The 15,000-nt window shown below is 51.6% G+C and overlaps 1 protein-coding gene across 1 annotated transcript in view; it reads right to left on the bottom strand.

Annotated features, from left to right (window-relative positions):
- The window catches only part of arhgef15a (Rho guanine nucleotide exchange factor (GEF) 15), a 21,919-nt gene that overhangs the window by 464 nt on the left and 6,455 nt on the right, over positions 1-15,000 (bottom strand). Inside the window, exons 3-15 of the mRNA XM_072684931.1 lie at positions 12,057-12,758; positions 11,867-11,909; positions 8,469-8,530; positions 8,109-8,347; positions 7,057-7,217; positions 6,370-6,522; positions 5,956-6,085; positions 4,607-4,681; positions 4,422-4,514; positions 2,853-3,007; positions 2,457-2,621; positions 2,289-2,374; positions 162-266 (exon numbers count right to left, since the gene is read on the bottom strand). Coding sequence (XP_072541032.1) covers positions 162-266; positions 2,289-2,374; positions 2,457-2,621; positions 2,853-3,007; positions 4,422-4,514; positions 4,607-4,681; positions 5,956-6,085; positions 6,370-6,522; positions 7,057-7,217; positions 8,109-8,347; positions 8,469-8,530; positions 11,867-11,909; positions 12,057-12,758 — 2,169 coding nt within the window. The remainder of the gene's footprint in view (positions 1-161; positions 267-2,288; positions 2,375-2,456; positions 2,622-2,852; positions 3,008-4,421; positions 4,515-4,606; positions 4,682-5,955; positions 6,086-6,369; positions 6,523-7,056; positions 7,218-8,108; positions 8,348-8,468; positions 8,531-11,866; positions 11,910-12,056; positions 12,759-15,000) is intronic.

Here is a 15,000-nt window from a genome sequence, read left to right as displayed (position 1 = left end):
AATGTACTGTTGCTTTAAAAGACATCACAGAGAGGAAGTGACATCATTTAAGCCTTTGGAGCAGCCAAGGAGTGTTACATTAACACTGTTCATGTGAACTCTGAGGGGGACTCCCCCGACTCCTCCTGCTCTCAGAGCACAGAGTTAAACTTCAGCCTTACCCTCGTTCGTTTTGCGGATAATGTTGACGATGTCACAGAGCTCTAGACTCAGCTCATCTGCCTGTTTAGCAGTGTATTGATGGATACACTGGACCTGTGGGCAGTCTACAACACACACACACACACACACACACATATTCAGTATAATGATCATCACTCAGAAATACACTACAGGAAGCGTGGGGGCGCTCTATAATGCTCTATAATGATCATATGATCCACACGCTCATTCTGACAGACTGTAATACACTACAGGAAGCGTAGGGGGCGCTCTATAATGCTCTATAATGATCATATGATCCACACGCTCATTCTGACAGACTGTAATACACTACAGGAAGCGTAGGGGGCGCTCTATAATGTTCATATGATCCACACGCTCATTCTGTCAGACTGTAATACACTACAGGAAGCGTAGGGGGTGCTCTATAATGCTCTATAATGATCATATGATCCACACGCTCATTCTGACAGACTGTAATACACTACAGGAAGCGTAGGGGGCGCTCTATAATGTTCATATGATCCACACGCTCATTCTGTCAGACTGTAATACACTACAGGAAGCGTAGGGGGTGCTCTATAATGCTCTATAATGTTCATATGATCCACACGCTCATTCTGACAGACTGTAATACACTACAGGAAGCGTAGGGGGCGCTCTATAATGCTCTATAATGTTCATATGATCCACACGCTCATTCTGACAGACTGTAATACACTACAGGAAGCGTAGGGGGCGCTCTATAATGCTCTATAATGTTCATATGATCCACACGCTCATTCTGACAGACTGTAATACACTACAGGTAGCGTAGGGGGCGCTCTATAATGCTCTATAATGTTCATATGATCCACACGCTCATTCTGTCAGACTGTAATACACTACAGGAAGCGTAGGGGGCGCTCTATAATGCTCTATAATGCTCATATGATCCACACGCTCATTCTGACAGACTGTAATACACTACAGGAAGCGTAGGGGGCGCTCTATAATGCTCTATAATGTTCATATGATCCACACGCTCATTCTGTCAGACTGTAATACACTACAGGAAGCGTAGGGGGGCTCTATAATGCTCTATAATGATCATATGATCCACACGCTCATTCTGACAGACTGTAATACACTACAGGAAGCGTAGGGGGCGCTCTGTAATGTTCATATGATCCACACGCTCATTCTGACAGACTGTAATACACTACAGGAAGCGTAGGGGGCGCTCTATAATGTTCATATGATCCACGCGCTCATTCTGACAGACTGTAATACACTACAGGAAGCGTAGGGGGCGCTCTATAATGCTCTATAATGTTCATATGATCCACACGCTCATTCTGACAGACTGTAATACACTACAGGAAGAGTAGGGGGCGCTCTATAATGCTCTATAATGCTCATATGATCCACACGCTCATTCTGACAGACTGTAACACACTACAGGAAGCGTAGGGGGCGCTCTATAATGCTCTATAATGATCATATGATCCACACGCTCATTCTGACAGACTGTAGTACACTACAGGAAGCGTAGGGGGCGCTCTATAATGCTCTATAATGATCATATGATCCACACGCTCATTCTGACAGACTGTAGTACACTACAGGAAGCGTAGGGGGCGCTCTGTAATGTTCATATGATCCACACGCTCATTCTGACAGACTGTAATACACTACAGGAAGCGTAGGGGGCGCTCTATAATGCTCTATAATGTTCATATGATCCACACGCTCATTCTGACAGACTGTAATACACTACAGGAAGCGTAGGAGGCGCTCTATAATGTTCATTTGATCCACGCGCTCATTCTGACAGACTGTAATACACTACAGGAAGCGTAGGGGGCGCTCTATAATGCTCTATAATGTTCATATGATCCACACGCTCATTCTGACAGACTGTAATACACTACAGGAAGAGTAGGGGGCGCTCTATAATGCTCTATAATGATCATATGATCCACACGCTCATTCTGACAGACTGTAGTACACTACAGGAAGCGTAGGGGGCGCTCTATAATGCTCTATAATGATCATATGATCCACACGCTCATTCTGACAGACTGTAGTACACTACAGGAAGCGTAGGGGAAATGCAGGTGACCCCTGCTTGGGCTGCAGCTCACCCCAGTCCTCATACACCTTCTCCTTCTTCTCCTCCTGAACCGCAGAGACAGAGGGGAACGCTGCCATCCACCTGTGCAGGTCAGACCTACAGAGAGATGCCCAGTTGGTTCCCAGTGTTGTCTGGAGTGAGTAACTGGCATGGTGATGGTATTCAGTGTGTTTCTTACTCAGTGTTTGCCTTCAGCAGACGCTCGCAGGTGTTCCCCTGGTGGTTCTCCAGCAGTGTGAGGCAGAAGGCATGATCCGGCTGTGGTCCGGAAACCTCTATCGGCTGGACCTGCACCAGAGATCGATGACCATGGTCCAAAACCACAAACCGCTCTGGGGTCACGCTTGTGGGAGAGAGGGATCAGGTTCAGTAAGTGGGCAGAAAAGAAGCTTCCAGGTGTCTATTTGTGGAAGAGCAGCTCAGGCCTCCTGCTCCTTACAGGAACAGTTTGGGGAACCTAAAAAAACCTCCAGATAAGCATGGCTGATCACTGAAGCTGTTCCTTTAGCATGCTCAGTGATTACAGTATAGACAGTTCTGCCCCCTGCTGGTTAAACAGTGTCGAGGCACCCACCTCTTCCTGGAGGTGAGGATGACGAGGTCGTTGAAGAGGAAGATGTAGATGGGGGTGAAGCGGAAGCGCATGCCGAAGAGTGAACCTCCTTTGACGAGCTCCTGCAGCTCCCCCTGCTTCTCCAGCCAACGTGTCTTAGACACCAGCGGGATGGCCTGAGGATATTATGGGAAGGGAGAGGGTTAGGTGTAGGTGAAAGGTCATGTGGTGTAGGGGGTGGAGTTTATGGAGTGACTCAGGAAGTGAAATCCTCTAAATATCCGACTCCTGATTTAGAGGTAATTGTGGAACTGCCGTGAGATTCACTAGAAAAGGGTTGTGCAGCGAAAGAGTCTACTTCGAGGAAGTTGCTATGCTGTTGTCACGTGGTTGCTATGGTATTCCATAAAGCAGAAAAATAGTATAGTATTCCAATAAGCTAATTGCTATAGTTGCTATGGTTTTGCAAAGTGGGTACTAGATGGATGCTGTGGTGCTGATAGGTGGTTGCTATGGTATCCCAGATGTTTGCTATGGTGGTGCAAGGTATTTGCTTTGGTATCCCAGGGATTTTTATTGTGTTGCTAGGTGGTTGCTGTGGAATCACAGGTGGATGCTATGGGGTTGCTAAGTAGTTATGATGTTGCTAAGTTACTAGGTGGTGTTTTGGTGTTGATAGCTGGTTGGTATAGTATCCCACGAGGTTGCTATGGTGTTGTGAAGTGGATGCTGGATGGGTGCTGCAGTGTGGCAAGGTGATTGCAGTGTTTCAGGCAGTTGCCATGATATTGCTTAGTGGTTGCTAGAGAGTTTCTGTGGTATCTAAGGTGGTTGTTCAAGTGGGGGCAAGTGGTTGTTGTGGTACCCCATGTAGTTGGTTGGGTGAGAAGGTCTTATTCTATTGGCAGATCATTTTTCTTAATCCAAGAAATATTCAATTATTCAGCTTTTGTTACAAAATACCATCTGAAGCAAGTAATAAGCTGTAAAATATGACCTGATCTTAATATTTGTACAACACTGTAAAAATGATCAGTATCATTTACACTATTATAATACAAAAAGTATTGGGACACCTGCTTATTCACTGCTTCTTCTGAAATCAGGGGTATTAAAAGAGCTGATCCTGCTTCTGCTGGAGTAACTGTCTCTACTGTCCAGAGAAGAAGACTTTCTACTAGATTCCAGTGAAGCATTGCTGTGAGGATTTGATTGCATTCAGCCACAAGAGCGTTAGTGAGGTCAGGATGATAATCATCATCCCCAACTCATCCCAAAAGTACTGGATGGAGCTCCACCACCATCACTCCAGAAAACACAGCTCCTCCACTGCTCCACAGCTCCTCAATGCTGGGGGGCTTTATACCCCTCTAGCCCACACCTGGCATTATTAGGCAGCATGGAGCCAATAGGGTCATGATGTTGATCTGCTCCAGAGAGTCCTATTCTATTGGCAGTACTTCTTCTCTACAGGGACTAGACAAGCTGTGTGTGTGCATTTGCACATCTGTGTCAGCGATGTGTGCAGCTTAAAGCAGCTGAAAACATTCATAAGAGGAGGTGTCCACAAACATATCTCAACTTTCACACCTTCAGTTTGTCGAACTCCAGGATGTTGGCGATGTGCATCAGCTCCTCCATCTGCTTCATCTGACCAACCTGCGTGTTCGCCTCCCGGATGATCTGCCCCGAACACAGAGATACTGAACACTGAACTTCAGGTTGGAGTGAGCGAGAGCAGAAGGTCAGAACTTAGATGAACCGCTTCTGCTTACCTCAGAGACGACAGCCAGAGCTTTGGAGGCCGACTCCTCTTCTACCGAGCCCTCAGCCGTCCTCTTCAGAATGCTCTACAACCACAAACAAGCAGAACTGGATAGAAGACTCAGGTCCAGAAAGCAGGAAATGTCCTCACCGCTCTGCTCACTCAGAAACCGCAGAGCTCCTCCCCTCCCTTGGCGTTAAGGTCAGCGCAGACGCTGTGCACTGGGAGCTTCATGGCCAAGCAGCCGCATGCAAGCCTTACATCACCGAGCACAATGCCGAGCGCTGGCCGGAGCGCTGTAAGGCTCACCACCACAGCAGGAATCTCTATCATGCTCTATCTGGCAGTCTGCTGGAGGGTCTGGGTTTGGTGAAGGCCAGGAGAACGTTCTCTGCCTAACTGCACTGGGCCCGCTGTAAAGTTTGGTGGAGGGGGGATAATGCTATGGGGCTGTTTGTGAGGGGTCGGTCTACAGGCAAGACATTCTGGACAGTTGTACTTCTCCTGTGGAAGCAGTCTGGGGAAGACCCTCTACTGCTCCAGCATGGCTGACTGTCCCCAGCACACAGAGCAGGCTCTATAGAGGGGGGCAGGGTCGGGGAGTTGGGTGTAGAAGAACCTGACTGGCCCTCACAGAGCCCTGACCTCAGCCCCACCCAGCCCCTCTGGGATGAACTGAGATTACGAGCCAGACCCACTCGTCCAACACCAGTGTCTGACCTGAGTGGTGTTACCTGTAGGAGTGTGTGTTACCTGTGCAGGTGTGTTACCTGTGCAGGTGTGTTACCTGTAGGAGTGTGTGTTACCTGTGCAGGTGTGTTACCTGTAGGAGTGTGTGTTACCTGTGCAGGTGTGTTACCTGTAGAAGTGTGTTACCTGTGCAGGTGTGTTACCTGTGCAGGTGTGTTACCTGTAGGAGTGTGTGTTACCTGTGCAGGTGTGTTACCTGTAGGAGTGAGTGTTACCTGTGCAGGTGTGTTACCTGTAGGAGTGAGTGTTACCTGTGCAGGTGTGTTACCTGTAGAAGTGTGTGTTACCTGTGCAGGTGTGTTACCTGTAGGAGTGCGTGTTACCTGTGCAGGTGTGTTACCTGTAGAAGTGTGTGTTACCTGTGCAGGTGTGTTACCTGTAGGAGTGCGTGTTACCTGTGCAGGTGTGTTACCTTTGCAGGTGTGTTACCTGTAGTAGTGAGTGTTACCTGTGCAGGTGTGTTACCTGTAGTAGTGAGTGTTACCTGTGCAGGTGTGTTACCTGTAGGAGTGTGTGTTACCTGTGCAGGTGTGTTACCTGTAGGAGAGTGTGTTACCTGTGCAGGTGTGTTACCTGTAGAAGTGAGTGTTACCTGTGCAGGTGTGTTACCTGTATGAGTATTTTAATGCGTGTGATGCGCTGGAAGGGAAGCAGCATGAAGGAGCTGAACGGGAGACGCCTGCAGAGCGGAGATTCTTCCAGTCGTCGCATCACTGTACTGAACGCACGGTTACACTGCCTACACACACACACACACACACATTACTGTACAAACCCACACCAAAGCTTGAGATTGTGTTTTTAATGTAACAGACACTGGAAGCAGTTACAGTAGCAGCAGAACACACACACACACACACACACACACCACGACCACAACAGAGTGACGGTCAGATGGACAACTGACCACAGACTGACATGAAACTGAAGTTAATCAGGCAAACTGAAACAGTACAGTACACACTTCTACAGGAACTGAAAAACAGAACTGTGTGTGTGTGTGTGTGTGTGTGTGTGTCTTACATTAGCCTGCTGTAAGTCTTCTCCTGATAAACCTGGTTCCTGACGTAGTCGATGTACACGCTGAAGTGCTTCTCTGCGTGATGGTGGATGATGTCACACACGTCAGATATGACCACGCTCTCGTCCACTCTGTCCAGCAGATCCTGCATGAACCTGGAGGACGAGCGCTTCAGCATTACTGCTCAGACTGACCATCACTAACACACTGCAGTTCAGGGGAAGACCACGCCTGGAGCTCTTCCTCCTTTCAACCTTCTAAAATTCCATTCTGGTGATCTTGGAGGTCCCCGGTCGAGCTGGTTCCTCCTCACATTGTTAGGTGATATTTAGACAAAAGTATTGGGACACCTGCTCATTCACTGTCCTTTGTGAAATCAAGGGCATTAAAGGAGCTGATCCTGCTTCTGTTGTAGTGACTGTCTCTACTGCCCAGAGAAGAAGACTTTCTACTAGATTCTGGAGCAGAATTGCTGTGAGGATTTGATTGCATTCAGGCATTAGTGAGGTCAGGATGATGTCAGGATGATCATCAATCCACCACCATCATTCCAGAGAACACAGCTCTTCCACTGCTCCACAGCTCCTCAATGCTGGGGGGCTTTATACCCTGCTATTTCCTGCTATTATAATTATTATTATTATAATTATTATTATTATAATTAGAGACGGGTGCCTGTGCCCTCTCACCTCTCGCTGACCTCATACACCTGTAGGACATTGGAGAAGAGTGACTTCCTGTCGTGGATGACCAGCGTGTCGTCCAGCTCTCGTGACCCGAGGAAGTGATCTCTGAGCACCCGGAGTGAGCGCTGGTACGACCCCTCCGACGTCAGCACCTCGAACATACACTGTCACAGGGTCAAAGGACACAGAGGCCTCACTGCCACACATTGAATAATGTACACTCTTTACCTCCTGTCTCTCTCTCTCTCTCTCTCTTTACCTCCTGTCTCTCTCTCTCTCTCTTTACCTCCTGTCTCTCTCTCTCTCTCTCTCTTTACCTCCTGTCTCTCTCTCTCTCTCTTTACCTCCTGTCTCTCTCTCTCTCTCTCTCTTTACCTCCTGTCTCTCTCTCTCTCTCTTTACCTCCTGTCTCTCTCTCTCTCTCTTTACCTCCTGTCTCTCTCTCTCTGTCTCTCTCTCTCTCTCTCTTTACCTCCTGTCTCTCTCTCTGTCTCTCTCTCTGTCTCTCTTTACCTCCTGTCTCTCTCTCTCTCTCTGTCTCTCTCTCTCTCTCTCTCTCTCTCTTTACCTCCTGTCTCTCTCTCTCTCTCTCTCTCTCTCTCTGTCTCTCTCTCTCTCTCTCTCTCTCTCTTTACCTCCTCTATCTCTCTCTCTCTCTCTGTCTCTCTCTCTCTCTCTCTCTCTCTCTCTCTCTCTGTCTCTCTCTCTCTCTTTACCTCCTGTCTCTCTCTCTCTCTGTCTCTCTCTCTCTCTCTCTCTCTCTCTTTACCTCCTGTCTCTGTCTCTCTCTCTCTCTTTACCTCCTGTCTCTCTCTCTCTCTCTCTCTCTCCCTGTCTCTCTCTCTCTCTCTCTCTCTCTGTCTCTCTCTCTGTCTCTCTCTCTCTCTCTTTCTCTCTCTCTCTCTTTACCTCCTGTCTCTCTCTCTTTCTCTCTCTCTCTCTCTCTCTCTCTCTCTCTCTCTCTCTCTCTTTACCTCCTGTCTCTCTCTCTGTCTCTTTCTCTCTCTCTCTCTCTCTCTCTCTGTCTCTCTCTCTCTCTCTCTCTCTCTCTTTACCTCCTGTCTCTGTCTCTCAGTGTAGGTGAGGGTGGGCAGTATTCCGCTCTCCTTCACTACAGGAAGTTCCTGCCACAGTTTGATCTCCCCAAGCTCGGCTCTGTGGCGCCCCCTGCAGGTTTCGGGGGCCTGCAGTCTCAGGCTGCCGCTGATGCTCTTTCGATGGGCCTGCGGACTCTCACACTGCAGCTGGCCTTCCGCCTCACACACCTTACGCTGGTACACCTGATACAGCGGCTCTGCACACACACACACACACACACACACACACACACACACCAGCAGCAGGAGCTGTGTGAGTGTATCAGGTCTAATCAGGTTTTTGTTAGATTCAGACTGATGACCAGACTGTAATCTGACCGTAATCGCTGTTCGGCACCCAGTCGTTAGAGATCCTCCTGCAGCCCTGACCGGCTTTTACACTGAGAGAGAGAGAGGGGGGTTACAGTGTTAGTGGATGCTGTAACTGGGTGTAGTGTGAATGTGCACATGGGAGTGTGTGACTGTGACGGGGTGTCACTGGGTGTAACAGGGTGTGGCTGTGTGCGGGTGTGACTGTGACGAGGTGTTACTGTGTGACGGGGTGTGAAGGGGGGGTGGCTGTGTGCGGGTGTGACTGTGTGACGGGGTGTGAGTGTGTGACGGGGTGTGACGGGGTGTGATGGGGTGCGATGGTGTGATGGGGTGTGACTGTGTGACGGGGTGTGACTGTGACGGGGTGTGACTGTGACAGGGTGATGGGTGTGACTGTGTGACGGGTGTGATGGTGTGACGGGGTGTGATGGGGTGCGATGGTGTGACGGGGTGTGACTGTGTGACGGGGTGTGATGGTGTGATGGGGTGTGACGGGATGCGATGGTGTGACGGGGTGTGACTGTGTGACGGGGTGTGACTGTGACGGGGTGTGATGGTGTGACAGGGTGTGGCTGTGTGGGTGTGACTGTGTGACGGGGTGTGACTGTGACGGGGTGTGATGGTGTGATGGGGTGTGACGGGTGCGATGGTGTGACGGGGTGCGATGGTGTGACGGGGTGTGACTGTGACGGGGTGTGACTGTGACGGGGTGTGATGGTGTGACGGGGTGTGATGGTGTGACGGGGTGTAACTGTGTGACGGGGTGTGACGGGGTGTGATGGTGTGATGGGGTGTGACGGGGTGTGATGGTGTGATGGGGTGTGACGGGGTGTGATGGGGTGCGATGGTGTGACGGGGTGTGACTGTGTGACGGGGTGTGACTGTGACGGGGTGTGATGGTGTGACGGGGTGTGATGGTGTGACGGGGTGTGATGGTGTGACGGGGTGTGATGGGGTGTGACTGTGTGACGGGGTGTGACGGGTGTGACTGTGTGACGGGGTGTGATGGTGTGTGACGGGGTGTGATGGGGTGCGATGGTGTGACGGGGTGTGACTGTGACGGGGTGTGACTGTGACGGGGTGTGACGGGGTGTGATGATGTGACGGGGTGTGACGGGTGTGACTGTGTGACGGGGTGTGACTGTGTGACAGGGTGTGACGGTGTGTGATGGTGTGACTGTGTGATGGGGTGTGACGGGTGTGACTGTGTGACGGGGTGTGATGGTGTGATGGGGTGTGATGGTGTGACAGGGTGTGACTGTGTGCGGGTGGTGTGACGGGGTGTGACTGTGTGACGGGGTGTGATGGTGTGACGGGGTGTGACTGTGTGACGGGTGTGACTGTGTGATGGGGTGTGATGGTGTGACGGGGTGTGATGGTGTGACGGGGTGTTATGTGACGGGGTGTGACGGGGTGTGACTGTGTGACGAGGTGTGATGGTGTGATGGGGTGTGACTGTGTGACGGGGTGTGACTGTGTGGCGGGGTGTGACGGGTGTGAAGGGGTGTGACGGGGTGTTACGGCGTGTGATGGGGTGTGACTGTGACGGGGTGTGACTGTGTGACGAGGTGTGACTGTGTGACGGGGTGTGATGGTGTGACGGGGTGTGACTGTGTGATGGGGTGTGACTGTGACGGGGTGTGATGGTGTGACGGGGTGTGACTGTGTGGCGGGATGTGACGGGGTGTATTGGGGTGTGACTGTGTGACGGGGTGTGATGGTGTGATGGGGTGCGATGGGGTGCGATGGTGTGACAGGGTGTGACTGTGTGACGGGGTGTGATGGGGTGCGATGGTGTGACGGGGTGTGACTGTGACGGGGTGTGACTGTGACGGGGTGTGACGGGGTGTGATGATGTGACGGGGTGTGACGGGTGTGACTGTGTGACGGAGTGTGACTGTGTGACAGGGTGTGACGGTGTGTGATGGTGTGACTGTGTGATGGGGTGTGACGGGTGTGACTGTGTGACGGGGTGTGATGGTGTGATGGGGTGTGATGGTGTGACAGGGTGTGACTGTGTGCGGGTGGTGTGACGGGGTGTGACTGTGTGACGGGGTGTGACTGTGTGACGGGTGTGACTGTGTGATGGGGTGTGATGGTGTGACGGGGTGTGATGGTGTGACGGGGTGTGATGTGACGGGGTGTGACGGGGTGTGACTGTGTGACGAGGTGTGATGGTGTGACGGGGTGTGACTGTGTGACGGGGTGTGACTGTGTGGCGGGGTGTGACGGGTGTGAAGGGGTGTGACGGGGTGTTACGGCGTGTGATGGGGTGTGACTGTGTGACGAGGTGTGACTGTGTGACGGGGTGTGATGGTGTGACGGGGTGTGACTGTGTGACGGGGTGTGACTGTGTGACGGGGTGTGACTGTGACGGGGTGTGATGGTGTGACGGGGTGTGACTGTGTGGCGGGATGTGACGGGGTGTATTGGGGTGTGACTGTGTGACGGGGTGTGATGGTGTGATGGGGTGCGATGGGGTGTGATGGGGTGCGATGGTGTGACAGGGTGTGACTGTGTGACGGGGTGTGACTGTGACGGGGTGTGATAGTGTGACGGGGTGTGACGGGGTGTGACTGTGTGACGGGGTGTGACTGTGACGGGGTGTGATAGTGTGTGACGGGGTGTGACTGTGTGACGGGTGTGATGGGGTGTGATGGTGTGACGGGGTTTGATGTGACAGGGTGTGACTGTGTGACGAGGTGTGATGGGGTGTGATGGTGTGACGGGGTGTGACTGTGTGACGGGGTGTGACTGTGTGGCGGGGTGTGACGGGGTGTGAAGGGGTGTGACGGGGTGTTACGGCGTGTGATGGGGTGCGATGGTGTGACGGGGTGTGACTGTGTGACGAGGTGTGACTGTGTGACGGGGTGTGACTGTGTGGCGGGGTGTGACGGGGTGTAATGGGGTGTGACTGTGTGACGGGGTGTGATGGTGTGATGGGGTGTGAAGGGGTGCGATAGTGACAGGGTGTGACTGTGTGACGGGGTGTGACTGTGTGACGGGGTGTGATGGTGTGACGGGGTGTGACTGTGTGACGGGGTGTGACTGTGACGGGGTGTGATAGTGTGTGACGGGGTGTGACTGTGTGACGGGGTGTGACGGGGTGACTGTTTGGCTGTGTGCGGGTGTGGCTGTGTGACGGGGTGTGACAGGGTGTAACTGTGTGACGGGGTGTGACAGGGTGTGGCTGTGTGCGAGTGTGACTGTGTGACGGGGTGTGACGGGGTGACTGTGTGACGGGGTGTGACAGGGTGTGGCTGTGTGCGAGTGTGACTGTGTGACGGGGTGTGACGGGGTGACTGTGTGACGGGGTGTGACAGGGTGTGGCTGTGTGACGGGGTGTGATGGGTGTGATGGTGTGACGGGGTGTGACTGTGTGCGGGTGAAGCTGAAGGTCTCACTCTTTCTCCTCGGCTGAGTCTCTGCCTTTGCTTTTCTTCTCCTCTAGAGATGAAGAGAAACAGCGCTGTTAATAGTCCGGTCCCGTTCCTCACCTCGCTGTGCTAGAACCCACTCTCACAGAACTGGTTCTTTAGTAAAGACAGTGGTTTATATAGAACCAGGAGAACCAGAGAACTCAGATCTGTTTACCTATCTTTGGTTTTCCTGTGGTTGACCTTTCACAGCTGCTGTGCGTCCTGATTGGTAGATGGCCTCCTCTGAGGGACACCACACAGGCCAGGACGTTCTGGGTGGCCCGCCTCTCTTTCTGATGGACGCGTGGGGAGGACCGGGGGCGTGGTGGTAGGTCTGGTCTGGGGGGTGGTACGGGGGGTGTGGCAGGGAGCTTGTCGGAGGGCTGGAGCTCCAGGTAGAGGGGCTCCTCAGCGGGGGGCTGGTCAGCCTGCTGTGTGTGCTTGGCATCCACGGGGGGCGCTGCTGGAGCGGGCCGGTGGAGGAGGACGTCCATGCTTTCGTACACACACTCGCTCTCCGCTGTACTCCGCCGGCTGTGATGCATCCGGAAGCTTTGGCAGTTGATGCACTGAGGCACGGTGGGAGATTTGAGGAAGAGCTCTTCAGTAAGGTATTTGGTCACTCCTGTGGTCCCCCTGTCCCCCTGTCTGGCTGTCCTTCCTCTCAGTGATGTCACTGTGTGGTCCTCCTGCTTTAGGGAACCGTCTCTGAGGTTATCCGTCTGCAGAGGAACCCACACCAGCTTCATGCCGGGCCGGTGCAGGTGGCAGATGCAGTGACAGTGTTTCTCCTGCAGGGGGCAGGAGGGCGTTGCTGACCCCTCTTCTTCCAGCCTGGCTCCGCCCACAGTGTTCTCCATCTCACTTCCATCAGGCTCTGACAGGGAACGGGCAGAACGTTTCATTTCAAATTTATTCTGGACTTTGCTTATGTTGTTTTTGTTGATGATGTTGTTGTTGTTTATTTTGTTGTTGTTATGCTGTTGTTGTTTATGTTGTTTATGTTCTGAACTGAGGGTTTAATGATGATCTAAAGGATTAAATTCATCAATCCGTCTCGTTAATAACGGTGAAGCTGAACTCACACACTGCAGAACAACACTAACTTCAATGAGTCACTTTGATTTATACAGAACCTTTAAACCAAAGTGCTGCTCAAAACATCTTCATCATCATCATCTTCATCATCATCATAACAAATATTATTATTTTTCATGCAGTCATTTCTGAAAACATCTACAGGTCTGTTTATTACTTTGAGGCTGTGTAATTCTACAGTTGTTATATAAATGGATTGGTTTGGTTTGGTTCCTCCACCTCACAAGAAAGAACCAAACTCCAGCGCATCATCAGGACAGCAGAGAGGATCACTGGATGTAACCTGCCATCACTTCAGCAGATCTACACCAGCAGGGTGAGGAAGCGGGCTGGCAAGATTACATCTGACCCCTCACATCCTGGACACCTCCTCTTCCAGACACTCCCCTCTGGTAGAAGACTGCGGTCCATCAGAACCAGCACAACACGTCATGCTAACAGCTTCTTCCCCAGAGCTGTAGCGCTCCTCAATCACAGTGGACACCTCCCACTGTGACCTACACTGTGACATACACACCTCCCACTGTGACCTACACTGTGACATACACACCTCCCACTGTGACCTACACTGTGACATACACACCTCCCACTGTGACATACACACCTCCCACTGTGACCTACACTGTGACATACACACCTCCCACTGTGACATACACACCTCCCACTGTGACCTACACTGTGACATACACACCTCCCACTGTGACCTACACTGTGACATACACACCTCCCACTGTGACATACACACCTCCCACTGTGACCTACACTGACATACACACCTCCCACTGTGACCTACACTGTGACATACACACCTCCCACTGTGACATACACACCTCCCACTGTGACCTACACTGTGACATACACACCTCCCACTGTGACCTACACTGTGACATACACACCTCCCACTGTGACATACACTGTGACATACACACCTCCCACTGTGACCTACACTGTGACATACACACCTCCCACTGTGACATACACACCTCCCACTGTGACATACACTGACATACACACCTCCCACTGTGACATACACTGTGACATACACACCTCCCACTGTGACCTACACTGTGACATACACACCTCCCACTGTGACATACACTGTGACATACACACCTCCCACTGTGACCTACACTGTGACATACACACCTCCCACTGTGACATACACTGTGACCATACACACCTCCCACTGTGACCTACACTATGACATACACACCTCCCACTGTGACCTACACTGTGACATACACACCTCCCACTGTGACATACACTGTGACATACACACCTCCCACTGTGACATACACTGTGACATACACACCTCCCACTGTGACCTACACTGTGACATACACACCTCCCACTGTGACATACACTGTGACCATACACACCTCCCACTGTGACCTACACTGTGACATACACACCTCCCACTGTGACCTACACTGTGACATACACACACCTCCCACTGTGACATACACTGTGACCATACACACCTCCCACTGTGACATACACTGTGACCATACACACCTCCCACTGTGACCTACACTGTGACATACACACCTCCCACTGTGACCTACACTGTGGCATACACACCTCCCACTGTGACCTACACTGTGACATACCTCCCACTGTGACATACACACCTCCCACTGTGACATACACTGTGACATACACACCTCCCACTGTGACATACACTGTGGCATACACACCTCCCACTGTGACATACACACCTCCCACTGTGACATACACTGTGACATACACACCTCCCACTGTGACATACACACCTCCCACTGTGACCTACACTGTGACATACACACCTCCCACTGTGACATACACTGTGACATACACACCTCCCACTGTGACATACACACCTCCCACTGTGACATACACACCTCCCACTGTGACATACACTGTGACATACACACCTCCCACTGTGACCTACACTGACATACACACCTCCCACTGTGACATACACACCTCCCACTGTGACATACACTGTGACATACACACCTCCCACTGTGACCTACACTGTG

This window comes from Salminus brasiliensis, chromosome 1 (assembly GCF_030463535.1).
Source record: "Salminus brasiliensis chromosome 1, fSalBra1.hap2, whole genome shotgun sequence".
Classification (NCBI taxonomy): Eukaryota; Metazoa; Chordata; class Actinopteri; order Characiformes; family Bryconidae; genus Salminus; species Salminus brasiliensis.
Note: the sequence above shows the minus strand (reverse complement) of the source record. Positions and strands in the feature narration are given on the sequence as shown.